Raw genomic sequence first — 22,741 nt, 5'->3', positions numbered from 1 at the left:
TGCACGCGAATTGTATGTATACGGATTTACGTATTGATGAATACTTCATGAAGTATTTCGATAATTCTTCGCACACAAAATTGAACGATAACAATCGTGAGAAATACGGAGCAGATTGCATTTTCATGATTTGTTGTGGCGCGTTCATAAAATGTCAAATATTTCAGATAGTTATCATCGATACCCGAAGATGGCAGCACCTGATGCATGACAAATAACTTCTATTGTATTATAAATAAAGAATATATAGATAGGTGATTGTAATCAAGTGCAAACACATTGCTTTTCTTGCGTGATCCAAATCCACTATGTGAATTATGTCTGTGCTCTAATGATATACTACGATTTGTAACGGTAATGAAGGATGCTCATCCGAGAGCGCCAAGTGGTCACTTTTCAGCTGATTGATTCGCGAATGTGTGTAACCTACAAAATCCTACTTCCAGATGCTCTGTATAAGACACGGGAAAAAGCACGGTACTTCGTTGCTGTTTAACTTAGTTCCTAAAGCTTTCTATTCACGTCGCAGTGATAAGAGTACAAGTTCCTACAAAGTTATCAAGTCCAATGGCGATTCTTTGGACGGTAAGTAATCTGAAGATTTCATCATTAATGTGTTACAAAGATGTCAATGTCATTGATTCCTGCAAATTAGCAAATCTGAATTCTATAATTTTTTTCTTCAACATTTTTATGCGCATTAAAAGCCACTTACATAAGTCGAGTCACATTACTGACCTCACTGACATTACTGATCTTACGTTTAGAGAAATGTCATTGATCTACAAAGCTATATAATTTAAAAATATGTGTTAATTGTAATTAAACATGTAGTGATAATGCTTTTACTAAAGATAGTAAAGTTACTTTTACAGCAATAAGTTGAGTGATAGAAGAACAACAATAATCCTTCAATTTAATTATTGAATCATAACCTCTTAATTTGATCTTGCTATAAATTCCTTATATTAAAGGCTTTTGTAAAAATTTATATTTTATATAAATCATCAAAACATATATTTATTTTACATATAAATATATATCAAATTAGATTTGTTATAAATATATTTTAAAAAAGCAGATATTGACAACAGTGTTTTGGGAACCAATTTGAACTGGGAGTTATTAACACCAAGAGGCTTCCGATTTTATCTGCCTGGAAGTGTAGGACCAGCATGGTTAGATGCTACAACCACTGCTCAAGTGAAAACTCAATTCATCGAACTATCCAATAATGAAGAGTTTATGGAATCTTTAAATGATAAAAATGAATTTCAAACAAACATAGAAAATTGGAAAGTCATACGGCCAATGTTGGACTGTGTGGCACAGGAATGTCCTATTCTTCTGCGAAAAAGTATAGAGGAATTATTTCCGGGATGTTTAGATGTAACTTCATCACAACTCACCATCATAACGATTAATCAAAAGGCAAATATTAAGTCAATGAGATGGCGCAAAGAAGCAGAAACAGAGAAACTTGCCAAATATGTGAGTTATATATATATTTATATAGCATCTATGTAAACAAAATTCTAAAATATAGAAGATCGAATGGAGAGGTGTGCAATATACATACATATACATTATTAGTCTATTAGTTTGTTCTAGCAGCCTCTGACATATGCACAAAGCTTAAAATGGTCGGCTATTGGGCAGACTTTATTAATCCCTTTAGTGGACAACCCTACTTAAGTGCACGGAAGGGAGCCAATCTATATGAAACTGACGAACGATTTCGCTGTGTAGGATTTAAAGTAGAACAAAAAAGCAATTGCAGAATTATCATGTCTGACAATAGTTTAAAAAATTTTATTGGTACGTATACAACCATATATGAAACATATACAACGACTGATACGATAACACTTTGTAACAATAGAGATATGGGTAGCTGTCTATTTATAATAATGTTCCGTTTATACAAAGCCATTTGTAATATTCAGGTTACATCGTTGCATTTTAATTATTTCTCCAATTTCAGGGAGTCTTTATACCACGGCGCCGCCAAGCACTGAGTTTTTAAAACAATTGATAAACGTTGAAAATGAGGATCAATAAAATGTACATGTGTATATAAAGAAAAGTGGTTAGTTTACTTACATGCGAGATCCTCTATTGTTAACGTTTTAAAAATTCTGGCGCATCTACAAGCGTGAATGATTAGAAAGTAACATTATAGAATGGATATGATTTAGTATTGAATTACGTGTCACAATGGATATGTGTTGACACATGGAGTGCAATTCATTTCTTCTATGTTTGAAAAAAATCCATTATTCTTTAGCAAAAAATTATATATTGCAATAAAACAATTTATAATTTTGACAAATTTTGTTTGAAAGAATATTTTTTAATAACCAAAGATAAAATATTTCTTTCCATTTGTATAATATCTCTATAAATTTAGGAAACAGTCTATAAAACTGCTGTTGATTCTTTCTTCAAGCTAATAAAATTATAAAAATTATGTAAAATATATTGGAGTTATAAGTTTAAATATCCACCACAAAGGTTCTTAACTTGAAATATGATTGTCTATCGCGTGTTAATATTGTACATAATCTTTTAATATTAAACTAAATTAAGTCATAATCACACAGACACATATCGTGCGCAATACATGTTAAATACACATGACAATGGAGATACGATCAGCATCACAATTCACAAACTAGCATAACAATAACTAAATAATCACAAAAATAATCATGATTATATTTATAAATCAACAAATTCTAATATCTGTTTACGCTTATCTAACAGCTTTGTTCCTTAACTCGCTATATAAAGCATCAGTTAATTAAAACGATGCAATCACGAGTGCATGCTAATTAAAACTGTGCGTCCTATTGCAACGGCAGCGAGGAACGTGTGACAGGTCACAATTTATCTTAACACAGTTAAAATAGTGACTTATAGATCATAGGTAACTTGGTACCACCAGCGGAATGATTATTAATTCGTACTACTAAACTTCAACTGTTACAAGACTTATGCAATAAGTATAACATATCAAAGTATATCTTATAAATTAACAGATAAAGTTATTCACAACGCTTTTTAACGTATTATTATATCAAATTATAAATTCTCTTACAGATTATTACCAACATTAATTAATGCACTACGATAATTAATTAGATTTATATTTTTCCTTTATGTTGTAACTATAATATCTAGAGAGAAACAGCTATGAATACTTAAAAATCGAAACTAGTTGATCAAAATCATCGGTGAAATTCCATAAAACATTTGCATACTCATTTAACATATTTACGATATGAATTAATATTTCTATAGTATAAATGACTATTTCGCTAAAGATACAAAATGTTTCAGTTTTTGGCAAAATAACTACTCGTTGATACGATCACACGAAAATAACTGTTAAAGTTAATTGTCTACTCGTAATATAAAATTGCAAGATAAAAAATGGAATACCTTTAGTCGACTTCTAACTTTCGGAACGAACCGCATATTCCGCCAAATTCTTCGTTGCTAGCCGCGTGGCAATCTTTTGATGAAATTTCGATGTGCATATCGTCGAGAGCCAAAAGTTCATCTCTCTTCTGCTTTAGATTATTTTTAAATTCGGCTAAAAATTGTACATACGTTATGCAACAACATAAAGAGCAAAATAAAAGTTTAAAATAAAATAATATCGATGTAGCAGATAGAAAAAGGCCAAAGTTAATGGAAAAATGTATTTGTGTAATGAGAAAAGAAATTCTACCTTCAAGAAAGAAAGTTAAGAATATTTCAAACCATTTTTTATAACGTCTTTTGCCTATCTATATCGTACGCTATATTCAAGAGAAAGAAAGGGAGAGAGTTACAAAAGATGAGCGGAAATTACCGTACCAATCATTTCCGAAAGCGGAACTTCCCCTCCGTATTCCTTCGGCAATATCTTCGGATCCATCGCCTCTCTCAATTCTTGCAAGTCTTTGTGCATCTGCCAACATTTATAAGCATGATTCGCTAATCGTGTGTAAATTTACAGACGAAGCTGATAATTTGCAGTATATTTACCATAACGCGCGATTTAAGCTTGTCGTTCAGCAGCGAGATAGCGAATTCAATGATCTTCGCCACGCTGCCGGGAATACTGATGAAGTGCGTCTCCTTGTGACGTACAGGAGTGCTGTTTTGTATGCATCTCAACATATTGCGAATGTCCGTGAAGGACCATGCGCTAAGATGGCTCATGGTCAATCCCGACTCGTCGTTGAGATGTATGTAGCCGTGAATCTGATTTTCCTCATCGTCCATCAGGGACTCCAGCACCATGCTGTGGATCCGTGCCATGTGTATCGACGAGAATTTGCAAGGATCGAAGCGTCCTTAAAACCGGGAAAGTAGAGTAAATAATTGACACGTTCGGAGAATTGCATCGCTTGCAACAAAAATACCTTAGACTCGATAATCGAACGTGTGATTAAAATTTTTCAGTCAAGGGTAATGAAGGGTTTGGATTTCGAAATAAGCGAAAGGCAACGTGTCGCTTTGAATCTCAATCATTTCACGTCGTGGCCGAGTTTGCAATTGATCTTTAGACTTTTGTATTTCTGCAATCGTTACCTGCGCAGGACAGTATCACTTTTCGACCTTGCTGGTCTCGTTTCGGCAAAGGCACCAGATAGCCGTTGTCGATGATGGCCTCGAGATCCGGGTCTTCGATGTCGAGCTTCTGGAACCACTCGGGATAGAGTTGCCTGATGGTGAGATAGCGTTCGAGCATCTCTTGCGCCATCGGCAGACTGAATTTCTTCGTTCTGAGAAACCTCAGCAGGAACAGCGAGTCCGTTCTGCACTTCTTGATCGCGGGATGTTTCTGGATCCAGTGTCGAAATTGCTCCAACGCCTGCTCCCTCGTGCTGTCGTCCTCGCGGAGCTCCAGTCTGGCCGTTTCCAGCGCGTTCGCCTCCAGCGTGCTCTTGTACTCGTCATGTTTCTGCTGTCCTTCCGTCACCATTGTCTGAAAAGTAATTCGAGCTTGACATCCTATCCCGATGGATCCTGTGTCTCGATTGAACAACGTTATCCCGATACTTCGTATATCTCTTGAAAAATAGCGTCAACGTAATACTTGAAAATATCACGTCGATCAAATTAGCTGACACTTGAACAAGTGGCTCAGCGGAAAAAGAGCATTGTATTATCGCAATTCAGGATTTAATTAGTATTATTATCGCCTTTTTCATTCTGGAAAATTGAAGCATTAATCATTGCAGACTTTAACATTGATAGAAAAAGTAAAGAGAATATAGTTGTCGTTAAAAATCTGAAAAATACAGGATTAAAATGAAAGAAAATTGAATTAGTAATCTTGATCGAACTACTCCGTTTTGTTCGCTTAGCAGTCGCTAATATGATATGGAGCGTAAAGAGAAAGCACTTCAGACAGAGCACCGAGATATTATTAGCGCGTGTTCGTGCAAAGAATTATATAAACATAACAAAGAAGATTGAGAACTAAACTCGCCTAAGATCACGATAACATTTCTTCTTTGATTATTTGATGCGTCTTAAGAAAACCTACACGTAATGTTTTTTATATTTAACTTTAATAAAATTAATTTCCATTCTCGTAAAGATTTTCATACTTGTAAAGTTCAGCATTCGAAATCCATTCTCAAAAAGAGCATGTTATGTCGATCGCTCGAAAATATTGAATTTCAATTGTCTTCTTTTCTGCAATGCCAATTATTCTCTCGTTACGCTTACACGGTTTGCATTGTAAGCGATTGTTGTATTTTGACATTTCATCTGCTAAAAAAGAGTTAGTAACAATTTTAATCATTAAGAATATAATTGGCGCGCATGTAACGTGACGTGACTAAAAAATAATCCTTCTATTATTTTATTGTCACGCAAACAATTTTCAAATAAATAGCATAAAAATTCTCACTCTATCATTTATATAAAAAAACTCGATTATTCAGTGGCCACTCCCAATAATTATTAATATTAATCACTTTCCTATTAATTTTCACTTTTACGAATAAAATGGAAAATCGGTTAAGCATGTGTCAACGTTAATTAATATCAATGTCGAAAGCGTACTATATTATTGCGTTGCGATTGAAATCTTTGCGTAAAGGATCTATCAATCACAATCTTATTCAATTCTTATAATTCCACACAAACATACAACGCTCAAGCAACTCCCAGAATGAAAGTGAGACATTGAGAGGAAGTAGTATACGAAGGGGCCTCGCCGCTGCGCAACGAGAACACACACATTTCGCGGCGTGCTATATTCACCAAGCACGGAACCAACTTTCTATCGCGACACCCAAAGCGCAATACCGTAAACGCACGCGAGCGTAATATTATTTCTGCACACCAAGAGAATGGTATTGCGATCTCGAACTATCGATAAATTTCTGCGATACTAGTTTTCGTACATGATAAGTGCTAAACTTTCATGTTCGAAAGCGATTGCAGCAATTTCTATTTTAAATCAATTATGTCGTTTGCAATTTATAAAACACAATATCACCGTTTATCCGAAGCACGTCGTTGCAAAAAATCTCTGGCAGTGGAAAAAGTAACGCTATCGCGGGGAAATTATTGCGGGAACTCGATGAACGGGTTACGTTGATCCACTTTTACCGCTCATGTTCGCCGAACACTTTTGCAGATGGATGTAACGAGGATAAATCTATCCGCGAGAGAAAAAGCTCTCAGTTGCGCCTTGTAGAAGTTTTAACTCAATCTTTCGATTAACCGATCAATTTAATAGTTCCGGTTTCTCGCTCTCGGGCTTTCCGATGTCCGCTTTCTCCTTTTCCGTTCTGCCTTCACGTGTCTTTCCTTCAATCGCGCGCATTAAATAGATTCTATCGTTCATCTGTTAAACGAACAGAACGAGCTCTCGTGACTTGAAAAAATTTTATATAATGAACATTTTTTTTTATTTACACATATCTGAAAATCCTGATCTATAATAATATTACTTATCCAAATTTGTTTATACTTGTTATTGTAGTCGCGTATATAGAGAATTTTTGATAAAAAAATATTCCTTATTTAAAATAGATTAATAATTAATACTCGATATAATATTCAGCTTACTTTTTCTTGTTTTTTCTCCTTCGAAGATTACTTCCTCTCTTCTTCACGTTTCTTCAAAGCTATAATATATCGTCGCTTGGACGGATTCTATCAAGTTGAAGTCTAATCAGTTGAAACTTTTAATCGATATTGCACTGCTTTGATCTCTCACTTGATGACTCGGAGCACGCTTTACTCGCGACGAAACGAAGATTTAACAATAAATAAACGCGCGGCTACCATGTAGATTCGAGAAAGACGTCGACTGTCCGACGATGTACACCGAAGTAACCCGGTTGCTCAGCCGGCTGGTCAATTTAAGGAGGAATCGTCGTGGTGGTGCACCTAACTCTCGAGACGCGGATGGACTCTCAGGACCTTCACCTACATCCCAGTGACGTTCTCCGTCTCTGCGAGCAATGTTCGCGAAGAGCGTGATCGCGTATCTATCGTCCAAGTATTTCTGTGAATAATAATTATAAAATATTTTAAAATAATTAAAGAAAGAAATTGATAAACGTATCTGCATTCGTTGATTCTATTCATGAGCAGATAAATCAATTCTAACACTTTGATAAAACTTGAACGTTGAAAAACTTTTCGTTGAAAAAACTTTGATGAAATCAAAATTTATATTTTCTAATTTTTAATAGTGTAGAAAAAAGTAATTTTTTATAGAATAACAGGCACATTAATCATTAATTGACAAATAAAAAATTGAATAAAATTATTTTTGTGTCTGAAGAATTCTGATTACGCAGCAAGAAAATTATGTTTCGTAAAACTTGTTTGCCATAGACGTTAGCAAAGAAGAAATCATGAATATTTTAAATATTCCATTAGTATTTGCCTAAAGCTTGAATCTGTTGTTCAATTGTATTATCAAATGTAAATATTTTCACATAGAGTGAATAAAAAATTCCTAAGAATCATAAAAACGAATAGAATATGAAATTACACATCTTTGTATTGAATCTTCTGAATATTCAAGTGAAATCTCTGTGGTAGTCTCCAAGTGGTGTCTCTGCAAATATGACATTTTTTTAAAAGTATTGAAAAATCAATTTTGTGCATTTCGTTAATTGTTGCTGAAAAATATCTTACTAATATTGATTAATATGTTTATCGTTTATGATAATTTCTTATTGACCATTTTATATTGCAAATCATCAAATAAAAATATTATATCAATGCCAACGTCTTGCTTTCTTCGCTGTAAAAAGTGCCGAAGAATCGTCGCACCATTCTCGAACGCCTCCGCCACGACGCTGCTGGGAGATTCACTTTCTTCTCGTAATCTTTCATTTTGCTTTCACCGCTCTTTCGAATAAGGATTGCCGAGCGCTCCGATGAATATCACGGTCATTTTTCACTTCAGCAACATCCAGTTCTGTTGCCTTTTGTGCAAAATAAATTTTCTTGACAAAATTAAACATGTAACTTCCTGTAATAAATTTTTTTTTCTATCTTTGATGCATATTTTTCTTATTGTATTCTGCTAAATAACATAAAGGAGCTAGAAGATCTTATATAATTTTGATTTATAATATTATGTAACTTGTTACGTATTCCACAAAAAATAGGGAACACTTTTTAGATGCACAAAATTAAGCAATTTTCAAACTGTTGAAATTCGGCAAAAAATTAAAAAAGTATTGTAAGGTTTAAACTCGTAATATTGTATAGTATAAAGTTATAGTAGTGTAATGTTATAGTTTTTGACATTTGTCATAAATTTTGCTTCGTCGAAATTTTTTTATCGAGTTGCAGAGTGTTGAACGTACAACTAATTTTCAAATATTTTATTTTTTTAATATAAAAAGCTATATTTTAAAACATATAAGAAATTAACTATCTAAAATAATCGAATTAATTAAATAAAAATAAAAATTTAAGTTTATGTATGTATCTCTAAATTATCGATAAATTAGAATGAATGGCTAAACAGTTTTATCCAAAGCTAGGATTCCAATATCATACGTGCGAAGACACGTGTAAAATTATTTAACTTGTAAAATAGAAAAGAAATTTCAAAACAGTCGTTTACCGTTCAAACATACCGAGAAACACTTGTTTGCCGTGATATTTTTTATCCTGACGTATAAAGAAACGTATGGCGAATAAAATTACGTATTTGTAACGAATGCGGAACATCGATCGTTTAATTCTTAACTTTAACATTGAACTTGATTAAGAAGCAGAAGACTTGGCATAAGAAGAGTGTTGCGCGAGTATTTTCTATAGAGATTTATGCTAAAAATAACGGCACTCTATTCGTTCGGTGTTCTAAACTTGTCAGTCACTAAAATCTGGTTTCAAAGTGACAGTCTCAATTTATGCTTGCACACGCAAATTCCTTTTACGCGTTTCTAGAATTGTTTTGCTTTACTAAACTATCCTTCGCAGACGCCGGTAAAGAAATTTTTTTTTTCCAACTTTATTCTGTATAGTATTAAATCTATGCAATCTATCATTATAGAAGACTCGAAGTTTTCGCTTCTCTTTTCAAAAACAATAAATATACCATCATTAAATTTGCTTAAATTGAAAATTAAAATCGAATGTATATATTTGGTCCCATTTCGTTAATTCACTAATTCCGGAATATAAAAACGCAAAATTGGTGTCTGATAAAAGTAAAGTTACGACACTGACAATAAGTGAAATTTAATTTTTTAACGTATTCTGTGAAGAAAGCATGGATTTCCGGAAGTAGATAATATTTCGCTCATCAATTCAGTTAAACCCATTTGGAAAATCGAGGATTTTATTCCGTCTTTTATTCTGTGAAATTTATCCGCAAATGCTCGAACCGGACATACCGCATACCTGTGTATGGCTACGTAAATTATTGTGTAATCGATCGTTGCCACAACAGCGTTTCTTGATGTTCGCATCGGTGAAAGGAACGGGACACTGTATATCGTAGAATATCTATTTTGCCTTCCTATTTCTCTCTGCGTTTTTCGATGTTAGAATCAATATTCTTGTCTTTCTTAGCGCGCCTTTTACTTCTAAGAAGTCCATCGATATGTTGATTGCGAAAAAAGTGCGGTAACGAATTAGTGTTCTACTGTTTAAGCATCTGATTACAACGTGAAATGCAACTTTGCGTTAGCTGAGACAAGTTCTGTAATCTTTACTACGGAAATGATTAAATAATCGTCGCTTTTGAAGGATACTTATATTAATAATATCATTGGAAAAGTTATACAATGAATAATTTTATATTCTATCATCACACTATTCTTCCGCGTCTCACGATCATGAAAACGATATAAAAGTTACGTATTTTAAGATAGATTTTCATTTTATGTTTAAAAATCTTTAAATGTTTAAGATCTAATTAAAATATTTATTATAATGTATATTTGAATGAATTGTTTTAAGCTCTGCAACGACATTGAACTTAAGAAAGTAGAAATCCGGAGATTTTATGACCGTAACTAATACAAAATTTCGAGACTATTTACGTGTAGACTTTTAAATAAGGTGGATTTTTAAATTAATGCATGCTCATTAAATCAACGGCTGCAATTTATTGTGCCTATTGTGTGAAAAAAATAAAGAGAGAAAATTTGTGGCACGCGATATTTTTAGACATATCTGTATACTTGATGAACAATATAGGTGAAAGTTTTTACTGAAATTTTTATCGATATTAATGACTAAAAATAAATAAAAATATGCATAAAAATGTAGCATTTAAAAGAGAAAATTTTTTTATATAACTTATCAAAAATATTAAATTTTGCATTATATTTTTAATATATATAAAATTAATTAATTAATTAAATATGTAATATTGAATAATATGTACACAAATTTGATATGTGAGTTTGAAAACATTCCAGATTCCACCTTAACATATATATTGCCACAAAATTTGTTGGTATCTTGTTTCTATCATTTCTTTAATATATAATTAATTAAATTGCAACATAACGTTTTATTTATATCTTTGCACATATATACACAATAAAAATAATTAATTTAAGAGTTTACTAATCTGTATTATTTCATTAATAGAGTGTGTTATATTGCCACATTTTCTTGGCATAATTCAATAAAAAAACAATTTGATAATCCTTCTTTTCGATAAACGTCTAAAATTTATGACAAATCTGTACAAATACGCATATAAATACAAAATACTATGGAAAAAAATTTTTAAGTATCAGTGCGATTGTAATTGCACATGTAATTCAGAACGTTCGAACGTTCGAAAGTATCGTGCCATGTAAGCGGTCAAAAACGCCTTTCAGCGTTTCAGCCGCTGCACTTTCTCCGGCGACCCTAAAAGCTCCAACGACGCTCATTGAAACAAAAGTGCAACAACCTCGACTTAACTCCAGCGAGACAGTTTTATACATATCTATGTCGAGCAGCAGAGATAAATTGATATTGTTATTTTCGCATTATAATTACGATAAATAAGATCTCAAGAAATCATATTGTTATCTTAAAAAATTGAACTATATATTTACAAATAGTAAAGATAATTGTAGTTCAAACGTAAACGTTACAATGTGCAAAATTACGAAAAGTTATATGTCTCGGCGTATTTCGCGATTGCTATAATTAGAAACTCCGCAACATTTATTGTTACGGTTTCATACAACACCTCGCTTTCGCAAAGAATCTTGCAGTCGCACTATGAGTCATTTCGATCCACGTAACTGTAAGAGAAACTTAGGTATTGTGAAAAATTATAATAAAAATTTCGCTGAAAAATGGAGTATAAATGTTCATTGCGATATACATATACATTCATGTATAAAATAAAAGCTGTGTACACGCCTCTACCGATGTTACATCTATGTATAAATGTACAGACGCGAAATGTATAAACAAACCTGATTCAATTAATTCGCTTAACGACTTAACGAAAGTTTAAGTACAAAGTATTCGACAGTCGCAGGAATGCTTGAATACGCTTCCAGCCCGGCAATCATCTGAGAATAACGTTGTCAAAGTTAAGGTCCCTATTCTCACGTTGAACGCCAGATTTTTTGAACGGATTCCACGGAAGCCTCCTGACTACGTGCGCCGTAGTGACAGATCCCGCCGGGCTCGGCTGACCGGAAGACACCCCAGAAGAGCTGCTCGCCGAAACGCTGCCCTTATCGTGGTGATTGTTGGGTCTTCCTGGTTTCTAAAATAATTATTCCTACTTTCATATTTTCACGTTCATTCAAATGATTCATTTAAATGATCAAAAATGTTTCAATTCTCATTATTGTTTCTATTAAAGAGTATAAAACAAATAAGAGAATAAATTGAGAAGCCCATTGTTAAAATCTGAATAGCATCGTTGCGGATATTTTTTAAATATTCTGTTCTTGTTGATTAAAATATTGCATTATAATTTCATATTTCTTTATTTGCATGATATCAGTTGTGGAGTTTATCGTTTACCTTTAAATAATTCCTGTCCATTGGTGTGACTAATTTCAAATTTATAAAGTCCCCACATTGCTTTATCATCCGCACGACTTCCTCGTGAGTCGACCACTTGACGTCTTCGTCGTCTATGCCGACTATGAAGTCGCCCTCCTTCATCCCGCCTACCTAAAATGGAAAAAAAATTCGTTTGTCATTATTTCTGTCATGATTAACGATACAAATAAAAAAAATAAAGCTTAACGCAAAGACACGTTAGAATGAATATATTAGAATAGACACAATCAATAGAATTATTAATAAATATGCGTTTACATCAGCCAGTGAATTGTGATCAACGGCGGCTATTATCACAGGAGCGTCGCCGCGTACGCTAAATCCAAAACCTTCGCCATCAGGACCTCTTTGAAGATGCACCAATCGCGGTGCGGTCCAATGTCGTTTGGCCGAAAATATTGCTACAGGACCCAGTGATCTAAATAAATCATTCACTCCATGCTGGCTAAAATCCGGATGAGTAATGCTTAATTGGAATTTCGTGGACGCTATATTTGCAAACAGAAAAATAAAAAAACTCATTTTAAAATTATCTTTTGAGATTAATTTTACTTTCATCGCAATGTAGGAGACAAAATTAAATATCATTGATTAATGCATTTTTTTTCATCATGTCATACCGATAATATCTGGTGGATCCAACAATTCTCGAAAATCATCGTCGTTGCCGAATTTATTGTAGCAATCGAGCGTTGCTTCTTGTGCTTTCTTCAAAACTCTTCCCAGAGCTTTTTTACCTTTTAGATCGCGGCACATTCTCTGCAATCGTTGACTCTCGTCGTGCAAAACAAGAGCTTCTCTCAGGTGCGCCTTGCCTGCAACGAGAAATTTTAAATCTGTTTATATATATAATTCATTTTCAATTCAATTATTCTTTATGGTTTTAATTTATTTTAAATTGGTAAACAAAAGAAACATTTAAAGACATAAATCACACTATTGAGAATAACCTTGAATATATATAATAATTGATAATTAAATAAATCATTTCATAATATATTCTTAAAAATATAAATACAAATTAATCATTTTATATAAACATACCTAATGATTTCCTTTCGTTATCGTCTCTAGGGACCGTCGTGTCCAATTGAGTTTTTCCGTCACTTTTCTGGATATGTTCTAACGTGAGCTTCGTTTCCATGCGAAATTCAACGATCGGTCTGTCCAGCAGACCAACCGCGAGGTGCTTGTGAGCAAGGGCAAGGTGGTGCTCGCGCTTCACCAGTATCAACGAAATCCAAGTCTCCGGGACGTAGTCACGAACTGGCTCGCGCGATATCAATCCATGAACGTCGTTATATATCGCCGCAACCTAAATTAAATATTTTTTATGATTCACATTCATACATATTGATGATTACGAGATATCATAGGAAAGAGGTATTTTACCTGAGCAGCCTCTTGAGCAAGATCCAAGCAAACGTCGATATTCCTTCCATCCCTTGACTGAAGCTCTAGTTTTTCGAAGAGACATTCTCTTGCCTGAGCCTATGGTAAAATATTTGTAAAGTAGTAGAATACTTTATTAGCTTTAGCAAGCTTTTACGCTTTAGAATCTTATATCATAATATTTGGTAGGTTAAAACTTTAGAATGTACATTTTCTGTACTGTAATGCATTGAAATCTTATATTTTAAGCAAAGAAATGGTCTAAAATTCTATAACATAAAATTTCAATGCATATCAATGTATCTTCATAGAAAAGTTCTAACTAAATAATAATAATATGATATAAGATTCCAATGTTAAAATATTATGTTCTAATATAATTCAAAGCAGTAATTAAATATTGAAATTTATGGATATTGCAATAATCAACAGCGACATTTTATAATATAAATATGCATTAGTATAATCGCTGTAAATAAAAGTAAACTTTCATATTTAAATTCTAATGCATGTTTAGATTAAATTTATCTGCCAAAATGAGTCTAATTAACAATTGATAATAATAGTTATGACATAAGTCGAAAAAGTTCGATTCTAAATAAACACAAAAAAGCAAACGAGACAAAAGCGAAAATTTACAAGCATCAGCTGCACGAGCATCTCCAGCATATACGGGCCAAGATCCATGCTTGGCGCGTTTGTGAAGTTCTCGTGGATGTATCGAAAAGTGCCGGCCGCTCTGAGGAAAGCGTCGACAGCTTGGTCGAGTCCTCGAGTGGTCATACGATCCTGCTTGGCGGCCAATTGTGTGTAAAGTGCGCCGGCATTGAAAAGAATCGAGGCTTTCTCAAAGGCGACTGTTCGTTGGCAGCTTGGCACCCCCGTCAATGAATCGAACCATTCGAAATAGATGCCAAGACTTCTATCAGGTGGAAAGAAACGCCTTTCTATAAAGTAGAGCTGATTGTAATAACGTAGGAGCAACGCGATGCCCGCTGAATCTCTAGTCGGTGTCCTGGTAGCCTGTGAATTAAAATCATTTAAGATATTTTTATCCTTATATTTATAATTTACTTATTTTATTTCTTCTAACACTATTTCTTTAGTTTTCTAAAATAAAATATTCAAGGTACTAAAAATTATTATATTATACTGTAAACTGTTTTCTTATTAAATATCTTTTGTCCTTGGTCAAAAGTGTACAACAGTTTTTATTGGATAACTGCGCCTTCGACTATTTCAACGCTGGTAAAAACTAAATTTTAAAAAGACAAAGTCGCATTTTAATTAATTTCTAATTAAATGCGCTTTATTCTTTAAAATTTTAATTTTATGCCACTTTTAAGAAATTAATAATACATTATTTCTCGAAAATTCTACAGACAACTGTTGAACAATCTCTACGTTTCAATCAAGAGTTTTTAAATTATTTGTAAGAAAGATAAGAAATTTTTTTTTTTTTTCAAATTTGACAAAAATTATTATTATAGGAAAAAAAGTATGCAGTATTGTATACCTGTCTAGTTTCCATCAGATCAGCTATAGCTTCTTCATAGTTTTCACCGTCCTCACTATAGTGCTCCAAGATAAAGTCCTACAAAAGAAAAGATCGTTTATGCGGGACAATCGATGATTCACAGCAGGTGCCCGTAACATGAAGCCGCGGCACGTGACTGGCAATGTTAAATCGATATCTTTCTAGCAACACGACTCTCTAACAATGAGACTTTTCTGGTCAATGTGTGTCTACGCATTTCTCCTCGAGATAATCAAGTGACATTTTTCTTTGCAATTCTTGTTAAAAACTGACGCGGGACAAAAATGGTGAAGATCACGTTCGAATTATTACGAAAGCGCTCGGAGCACAACGAGAGCGAAATATCGACGTTGGAGGAGATAGCCTTGCATCAAGAGAATATTGATAAAATCGAGTTGTTAGACAGGCAGTGCAGGAATCTCAAGATCCTTTTGTTGCAGCACAATCTCATATCGAAGATAGAGAATCTCAATATGCTGAAGAGACTGGAATACTTGAACTTGAGCCTTAATAACATCGAGGTTATCGAAAACCTGGAGGGCTTGGAGAGCTTGAAAAAGTTGGATCTCACCATCAACTTCATCGGAAATTTACAAAGTATAAAAAGTCTCAGGTATTTTCCTTCGTAAATAATTTATCGCTAGTATCTTATTAAAATACATTAATATTTTTGGAATGTTACTGATCATATTATCAACATTATTTATAAATTTACAGTGCTCGCTATTTGAATGTTTATTCTGAAAATAGTAGATGTGTTTCAAATATTTACATATTGTCGTTTCAAGTTTTATCGTTGACGCATCTACCAAATGAGCTTCGTAATTTGTTGTTCTCGTAATCATAATTATCTGCATATTTTGTAACATACGTTATACACGCGCTTCCGCATTAAATCAACATCGTGCACTCACTACTGTTTTTATGTATTTGATATTTGACGTTTTTACATATTTTATATCATAAAATAAAAAATAAATAATCTACTAAATAATTTGTGCACAGTTTATCAACGAAAAATGTTGAAGATTGAACGTCAGTTATTCAATTCAATATTATTTTGAATTTGAGAATCCCAAATTATATTCCTGTTTCGTGCAGGTGCAACGAGAACTTGGAGCAACTGATTCTAATGGGAAATCCGTGCGCGGATTATGAATACTACAGGCAATACGTCGTGGCAACTCTGCCGCAATTGCGAGAGCTCGACATGCAAGACATTGAAAGATCAGAGCGTATCAAAGCGTTGCAGATCTACGCGCGAGCGCAGGACGATGTTATCGAGAGTTATCGACGCTACGAGAAAACCAGAGTAGTCCAACGGGCTCGTCGCAAGGCTGCTCTCGAAACAACAGAAACAAGTGAGATGGTAAATTCTTCTTGACAATGTGTGCGTGATAGTGCTGTGTCTGTAATTCAGTCCGTGAGCAAGAATGCATTTACCACGTAATAACCGGTAATTACCCAGTAATTACTCGATAAGTATCTAGAAATCCAGTAATTTTTAAAATATTACAAAGAACATCTCTTTTAAATTACGCTTAATTCTTAAATTGCGTTGAACAAGGTCGTAAATTAGCACCTAATTTAAATGGTAAAGGAATTTGAAATGTTCAGGAAACTTTGGAATGCTTCTTTCGTTAGCATACATACATTTGTATCAACATTTTTCAAACAGTCCGCAGTCTGCGAAGTACGCAGTTACGTCGCGGGCTCATTTATGCATGAAAAATGCAAATAAGAGCGCATAATGTCTTCTTTAGAATACTGCAGAGGAAAAACAGGCACGGAATACAATAAACGAGCGAAGCGAGAACGCAAGAGCGCAGCAGGATGACGAATCGGAGGACGAGCGTTTCTGGAAACAGCCTAGTTATCACACACCGGAAGATAGAGTCGCCATTGCCGAACGACTGTTGAACAAACAAGAGAAAAGAAATCGCTCGAATACGAATGATCGTCCGAAACCCGTGTTGAAGTTGTTCGCTCCAAACGGAAGACCTTACAATATTAATCAAGCGAAGGTGGCGTTCAAGCTAAACGACGAAGACGATCCCGATTTCGTCGTTCTCGATGTCTCTGTTTACAGGTACGACTGTAGCTTCGCTAGTTTGCAGATTGCAAAAATTTATCAAACGTTCATTCCACGCTTGTTTCTCGAATTCGTAGGCACTTAGATACCTCTTATATCAACGTCGACGTGAACCCGACTTACGTGCGAGTTACCATAAAAGGAAAGATCCTGCAGTTAACCCTGCCTTGCGAAGTATCGGTTGATCGGAGCGATGTCCGGCGGAACACAACCACCGGAAATTTAGTGATCAATATGGCCCGCTTGGCGCCGTGTACGGCGATCGTAAAAAAGGATGAATCAGCATCGAAGAGAAAGGAGAAATGCAATAAGCGGGAAACAAAGGTGATCACAGTTCGGCCACCGGTGATCTCCCGACGAGCCCTCCTCGAGATCGGTCCACCATCGGATTTTCACGATTTTTTGAGAATAACTGAAGATCCCGCGGAACGAGTTCGGAAGATCAGAGAGAAAGATTTCGAAAATTTCCAAGACAATCCGGATGTACCGCCTCTCGAATAAACGGATATACGACGTAATTATTGCAGCGAACAAAGCACCAAGATCATGAGAATGCAGATCTTAAAAATTCGTTATATTGATTCGAGGCTCACCTTGAACGGATCCCGAAAATCGATGTCTTTGGTCTCCTTCAATCCTAATGGTATCATCGGCATAACGGGCTCTTCGCTGAAAGAAAATACCGTTCGATGCAATATACCGTACGCTTTCGCAATAATACACATACATTATCAGCAAAGTTCATAATTCTCGCTGAACTTACCCATCGACATTTTGATACAGCTCCACCGAGCTGTTCAACTCGGCGAGCTGTTCCTTGAGCAGCTGCAGATTCGAATTGACGAAGCTCAGCTCTAAGGCAACGGTTTCCTTCAGTTTTCTGTTCGTCGTCGCTCTGTAACAATGTTAATGGAAATTAGTACAATCGCAAATATCTTGGAGAGAGTTTTATCTGTGCAGCAAAGTTTTATTAACTTTTACATTTGATTGCGTCTGTTATTTAGAATTTTCAGTTTGCGAATAAATCACACAGAACTGAATAAAAATAATTAATTCGATATAATCATGTCGCCGCGCGATATTGATGCAACAGTTATCTGACGCGTAAAGTTTAAAAATATATACACAATATGAACACTTACTTGAAGAGATTTTCCGCGCCCGCTCGTAGCCGCAACTCCTTGTTGATCTCTTGATTGAGCTTGCTACGCTTGTTCTGCAGCTTTCCTCTGCAGGTCGCTACCCTCGGATCCGAACCCTGCGAACCATGAAACGCATAGTTAGCGATGCCTCCGACGCACCGTGTATGGCCCGTAATCGCATAATCCGCAAGGATTGCCGTAACGATAAAGACCAGTTCCGCTAACCACGTTAATCAACTAGCTCCGACCGGTGATCATCATCTATCTTCTTTTCAGATCATAGTTCAAGCCATAAAACAGGTGGAAACAAGGCGATAAAACGGTTTTTATTTTTCTTATCTATATTAACTCTTGTGACACGTGTTCCACACAATTTTTTGAAAAGCTTTCCTTCTCTAATTATTTAATTTCTCATTATTGAACACAATTCACAATGATAATCATTCATAATTATAACTAGAACAACATTTGATTGAGATGTTACTTAAAACACTGCAGAAATATGTCATATGAAAATTAATGAAAGTTACAAAAATAGATTACACGTTACTAGTGTTTGCTTCTTAAAATATAAACGAGAGAAGCATCTGATAAATATAATGCTTTCTAAAGGTGTCAAAATCCTAAGTGCGCCATTGTACGGAGCGGAAGAAAAATGATGCTACGGTTTCATCACCGTTAATACGCGTAAAGATTACGCGTCGGAGGAAGCCGCCGCGTCGACCTCGAAAACGCCGCGTGTGCAGCCAACTGTCAAGTTCGACTTCCTTTGCTCCTTACCCCGAACCGAAAGCATCTCCTCATGATAGCATCCGGCGTGGCGGTTTTCGCGTTTCGCGCACTCCGCGCCGTGCCACCGCCGTCCTTTCTTCTGTCGATCGCCTTTCTTGCGTCCTTCTCACTCTTCTCGCTCGGAACGACCATCTTCGCGTCCGAGGATGCGATCGCACGATCCTTCGGTAACGGGCAATAGTGCACCCACTTCAACATGATCGCGAATGCATCGACAGTGATCTCGAGCGTATCATCGGAACTGAGTCTGTTCTCCGGTGCCGGCGGAGATGAAATTTTCTAGCGGCCGAGCATTCTCCCCTTCTTTTATATTGTCCGATAATGAGATAAATGAGGTCCGGTAAATTGGACACGGTACTGATTTATAAATTATAATGCTCTAATTATATATATAGAGCCGCAATTAGAAATTTTTTTTCTGATTCGCGCACAGATTAGATCTCAACGCTTCACTGTACTGTTTTGTAACATTTACATCACACGTTTAAAATTGAATTTTTTTACAAATTTTTTTTAATTTAACGCTATTTTTTTGTAAAAAGTTTAAAGCAAAGCTTTGTTATTTTTTACTTTGGTTATTGAAGAGGAGGAACAATATTCATGGATTGAGAAATGCTAATATAGATGTAATTGATTGACAAGATATCATTTTAAACTTAATGCCAAGTTGACATTATTATAATAGAACTTTTAATAAAGCTTTAATTTTTAACATAATTTCTTCTTCAATTAATAAAACTTTAAGAAACGGTCAACTAAAATAATATCCAATAAATTGTTATCAAAACAAATTTATTAGTAAATTCAATTGCTCATCAATAAATTCCATTTAATTCGTTCTTAATTTAATAAAAAGGAAAAGAGAAAAATATCAGTTCTAAAATTCCTTCCAGGAATACAGTGTATCCGCGAGAAATACTATTTCTCCGAATCCATAACTAAACCTGTATTTATCATGTCGCAGAATTTAATCGTTATATAAAAGTTGGTCATAAAAATCTTTACGTAATTTACACGCGACGTAAGAAGCAGGCAAATGCCTATTTACAAGTTTTAGATAGACAAACTTTCGGAAATACAAATAGATCTATAATTAGTCGGTTTCCTGGATACACAGGAAATTACAGAACTGATATTTTTCTCTTTTTCTTTTTCTTAAATTGACGTGTTCGTTGCAAAACATCCTACTTTTTAAAATTTGTTTTAAATTAGTTAACAATTAAAAGAAAAAGATGAAATTATAATAACATCCACTTGAATATGTACTTGTTTTCACTGCAAAAATGTAATAATTTTAATTTAATAAAAATTTATAATATTAAAAACACAAATTATGCAAAATTGCAATAAACGCAAACAACTCGCGAGCGATATGGCACGGCTAACGGTGCTCGATGATTTAGCCGTGCCTTATCATCCCAAACAAAACTCCATTTTTGAAGAACCATTGTGCAGTAATGCGACTCGCGTTCTCAGCCGAATTTCCGCGAGGCGAAGGTATCAAGTAGATTAATGCAACTCGAATCGCGTTTTATCAGAAACGTGGGATTATATTTAGCTAAAAAAAATAACTTTAAATGTTTACGAAAATCCGATTTGCTAATTCGGCACAATGAAATATTTATTGCTAAAAATCAACAATCACAAAAAAATAATAAACGTAAATAAATTAAGAGAATTAACTTGAAACTATTTATCAGATTATAGCGCTTCTATGTTGCTCTAATTCAATAGTGAAAAATCGCAAATATTGATATAAAATGGGGGCCATAGATAAAATTATTGCCTTTGATTAAAAATTGAAAATTCTTCTAAAGTTAAAAAAGATAAGCGCGAATCGAAACTCTTCTAAATCTGATGTTATGAAATGATATTATGAAATAAATTTATGTATCAAAAAATATAATAAGAATATTTAATGCGGAGAGTCTTAAATGCTCCAAGATCATATATGCTTCTTATATTCATGTTTTCAATTACGGAAATAGTCAGATATACGTCGTCAATATTAGTAAAAGGTAACAATTCTCGCCGTAAAAACAAAGATAGAGAAAAAAAGAAAAAGATGGAGGCTTATAAAGTTTTAGCGGTTAGCTTTAGACGTAACGGCGGAGTAGGCGTTCACGTTACCGTAATTCCGTTCCACTCTACTTAATAAGCCATCTCACTAATGCGATAAGCGCGATTCAAAGGTAACGATGAGTTATCCGTAAATGTCGCTCGAACGAGTCGATATAAAATCTGAAAAGCGCGTTCTCCTGCACAATCCATTACTCTTGATTAACAGTTTCCTGTTACGACGAATTTTGTGCAACGCCGAATTACGATGTCATTACAACATTTCATAACGTCGCGCACGACCGAACGGACGAATCGTCGGATTATGCAGATTCTTCCTTATATAATCATCATTGTTTGCGCCGCAACGCTCGCGTAAAAATTTATTTTTAGCTCATGCACAGAGATACATGAAGATATTGTTTGTACAATCTTTTATAATTTTCATTTTAAGCGCAGATAAAACGAGAAATTGTCTAATAATACTATGAATTTCTCTTTTTTAATTCCTTCCAATTCGGATGATAAAAACTTCGGATGATAAAAACTAATATTTAAAAACGCGCCTAAGCGCGCATCTCTTTAGTGAGAACAGATTTCTTAAATTTCGTTTCTCATATACAGAGATCTTGACCAGTTCGTGAGCCGACTTTTTCTTCATGACTATGGCATTTTATTCAGGAGGGCAACGATATAGATAATACTTGGCGAGAAAAACATTAACGTGTAAATAGGATACACAAGAGCTAACTCGGTCAACTAGAAGTTACGATCAGCGTTTCTCGTTCCACAGGAAATTGTAGCATCGAGTACCTCCGTAACATAAATATCGGTGGCTAGAGAACGTCGAAGTGCTGTAACACACCTAACACGCCCATCGTTGGTGTCCCACTGATTATGCACTCTTTTTCTGAATATCGATATGGAAATCATTGCTTTCTTTCATGTTTAATATACTGAACAAAATTATATGTTTAATGTGTATACTAAATAAAATTAATCACTTTTAAATAATTTGATAATCATAAAATATAATTTTACGATACTAGAAATTATGTAAGAAATTTCTAAAGAAATCAACAGGTAAACCAAATTTTGTACTAATCACAAAAATTTTATGGTTATTAAATCAGATTGATCTTCCTTTTTTACATTACATTTATAATTTGATCCATTATATCGATCATTTATATCGAATTATATTAA

At 34.4% G+C, this 22,741-nt stretch overlaps 3 protein-coding genes across 6 annotated transcripts; 2 read left to right on the top strand and 1 right to left on the bottom strand.

Annotated features, from left to right (window-relative positions):
- Positions 1 to 193: 193 nt before the first annotated feature.
- On the top strand, positions 194 to 2,332 carry LOC105673137 (methylmalonic aciduria and homocystinuria type D homolog, mitochondrial). Of its 2 annotated transcripts, XM_012368542.2 has the most exons (5): positions 194 to 354; positions 447 to 585; positions 1,079 to 1,491; positions 1,602 to 1,818; positions 1,985 to 2,332. In XM_012368542.2, exons 2-5 carry the CDS (start codon positions 447 to 449, stop codon positions 2,059 to 2,061), a joined length of 846 nt encoding a protein of 281 aa, XP_012223965.1. In that variant the 5' UTR covers positions 194 to 354; the 3' UTR covers positions 2,062 to 2,332. The 2 variants fall into 2 exon arrangements, with proteins under 2 accessions (XP_012223965.1, XP_012223975.1); XM_012368552.2 differs by having other exon boundaries at positions 204 to 585; positions 1,082 to 1,491.
- LOC105673118 (rhophilin-2) lies at positions 1,984 to 22,520 on the bottom strand. Of its 3 annotated transcripts, XM_012368529.2 has the most exons (15): positions 19,466 to 22,520; positions 18,686 to 18,801; positions 18,307 to 18,438; positions 18,137 to 18,212; positions 15,431 to 15,508; positions 14,554 to 14,937; positions 13,915 to 14,013; positions 13,567 to 13,837; positions 13,143 to 13,337; positions 12,781 to 13,010; positions 12,481 to 12,633; positions 4,585 to 4,981; positions 4,036 to 4,346; positions 3,865 to 3,958; positions 1,984 to 3,598 (listed from the first exon to the last, which is right to left on the bottom strand). In XM_012368529.2, the coding sequence occupies exons 1-15, from the start codon at positions 19,673 to 19,675 to the stop codon at positions 3,447 to 3,449; spliced, it is 2,898 nt and encodes a 965-aa protein (XP_012223952.1). In that variant the 5' UTR covers positions 19,676 to 22,520; the 3' UTR covers positions 1,984 to 3,446. The 3 variants fall into 3 exon arrangements, with proteins under 3 accessions (XP_012223952.1, XP_012223926.1, XP_012223935.1); XM_012368503.2 differs by lacking the exons at positions 12,481 to 12,633; positions 12,781 to 13,010; positions 13,143 to 13,337; ... (6 more) ...; positions 18,686 to 18,801; positions 19,466 to 22,520 and adding an exon at positions 7,084 to 12,013; XM_012368512.2 differs by lacking the exons at positions 12,481 to 12,633; positions 12,781 to 13,010; positions 13,143 to 13,337; ... (6 more) ...; positions 18,686 to 18,801; positions 19,466 to 22,520 and adding an exon at positions 5,610 to 6,560.
- On the top strand, positions 15,670 to 18,308 carry LOC105673143 (touch insensitive larva B). The gene is made up of 4 exons (XM_067355349.1): positions 15,670 to 16,064; positions 16,553 to 16,820; positions 17,215 to 17,540; positions 17,621 to 18,308. Exons 1-4 carry the CDS (start codon positions 15,736 to 15,738, stop codon positions 18,042 to 18,044), a joined length of 1,347 nt encoding a protein of 448 aa, XP_067211450.1. The 5' UTR covers positions 15,670 to 15,735; the 3' UTR covers positions 18,045 to 18,308.
- Positions 22,521 to 22,741: the final 221 nt, after the last annotated feature.

This window comes from Linepithema humile, chromosome 5 (genome assembly GCF_040581485.1).
Source record: "Linepithema humile isolate Giens D197 chromosome 5, Lhum_UNIL_v1.0, whole genome shotgun sequence".
In the NCBI taxonomy this organism is placed as follows: domain Eukaryota; kingdom Metazoa; phylum Arthropoda; class Insecta; order Hymenoptera; family Formicidae; genus Linepithema; species Linepithema humile.
This window is presented reverse-complemented; position numbering and strand designations above follow the sequence as displayed.